The sequence below is a fragment of the Myotis brandtii genome, unplaced genomic scaffold (genome assembly GCF_000412655.1).
Source record: "Myotis brandtii unplaced genomic scaffold, ASM41265v1 scaffold71, whole genome shotgun sequence".
NCBI lineage: Eukaryota > Metazoa > Chordata > Mammalia > Chiroptera > Vespertilionidae > Myotis > Myotis brandtii.
This window is the reverse complement of record NW_005370787.1, coordinates 2,325,798-2,326,761: the sequence shown is the minus strand read 5'-3', so window position 1 is coordinate 2,326,761 and position 964 is coordinate 2,325,798. Positions and strand designations below refer to the sequence as shown.

General features: G+C 34.1%; 1 protein-coding gene across 6 annotated transcripts in view; it reads right to left on the bottom strand.

Moving 5' to 3' along the window:
- TGDS (TDP-glucose 4,6-dehydratase) overlaps nt 1-964 on the bottom strand; it is a 21,274-nt gene that overhangs the window by 18,526 nt on the left and 1,784 nt on the right. For 5 of the 6 annotated variants that reach the window (XR_001359848.1, XM_005882390.2, XM_014530082.1 and 2 more), the window contains exon 2: nt 232-298. Coding sequence is in view for 5 of the 6 variants with exons in the window: in XM_005882390.2 (XP_005882452.1) it covers nt 232-298 (67 nt within the window). In the remaining variant the exon portion in view is untranslated. Of the gene's footprint in view, nt 1-231; nt 299-671; nt 723-964 lie in introns of those variants that run through there. The other variant, XM_014530081.1, reaches the window with a different exon arrangement.

Sequence of the window (964 nt, the reverse complement as noted above, 5' to 3'; positions counted from 1 at the left end):
ACAGTTAATTTGCATATACTCACTGATTAGCCAATGAAAAGGGTAGCGGTCATACGCTGATTACCATGTTTCTCTTTTATTAGTGTAGATTAAATATAGCATGAACACATAACTATAGGCCCCTAAGTTACTAAAGTGATAAAAAAATGAAAGTATTAGCATGGCAAAATTCTAATATTTTAAAATATATAAATAAGTTTCAGTGCATGAACTCATTTTTATAAAACTCACCTTGTCTAGATTTATGATCATATAGTTTGGATAATCTTCCACTAAAGAGACAATCACATGTGATGCACTATAAGAAAAAAGTATATGTTGTTAGTAGAAAACTTCACCTTTTCCATAAATTCTTTAATGTTACTCTAAGCCAGTGGTCGGCAAACTCATTAGTCAACAGAGCCAAATATCAACAGTACAACGATTGAAATTTCTTTTGAGAGCCAAATTTTTTAAACTTAAACTATATGGATAGGTACATTGTTATTAACTTAATTAGGGTACCCTAAGGCTTAGGAAGAGCCACACTCAAGGGGCCAAAGAGCCGCATGTGGCTCGCAAGCCGCAGTTTGCCGACCACTGCTCTAAGCTATCAAGTATTAGGCAACAAATGAAAGATACCTTTACATTTTTACAAGAAATATAGCTACACTGAATATACACACACTAACCTTGTCAATAGTATCAATATACAAAGCCTTATATTCCCTTTACGCTATGGAGAAGACAATTTACTGGTCCTGGGTATAAGAAAAAATTAGTTTAAACAAGTGATCTGTCCATGCATGCTTTGAGTATGGGAGTAAAGCAGGATGATAAATATATGGTTGGTGGTCGGTGCAAATGGACTATAATGAGCCTTTTCAGAGACTGTAAACGTTAAGTTAGTATGAGCAAAGGAGTTGTCTATGTTCAATGTAATTCTACTGCAATTGCTATCTCTTAGTACAGAATTTGATGATGT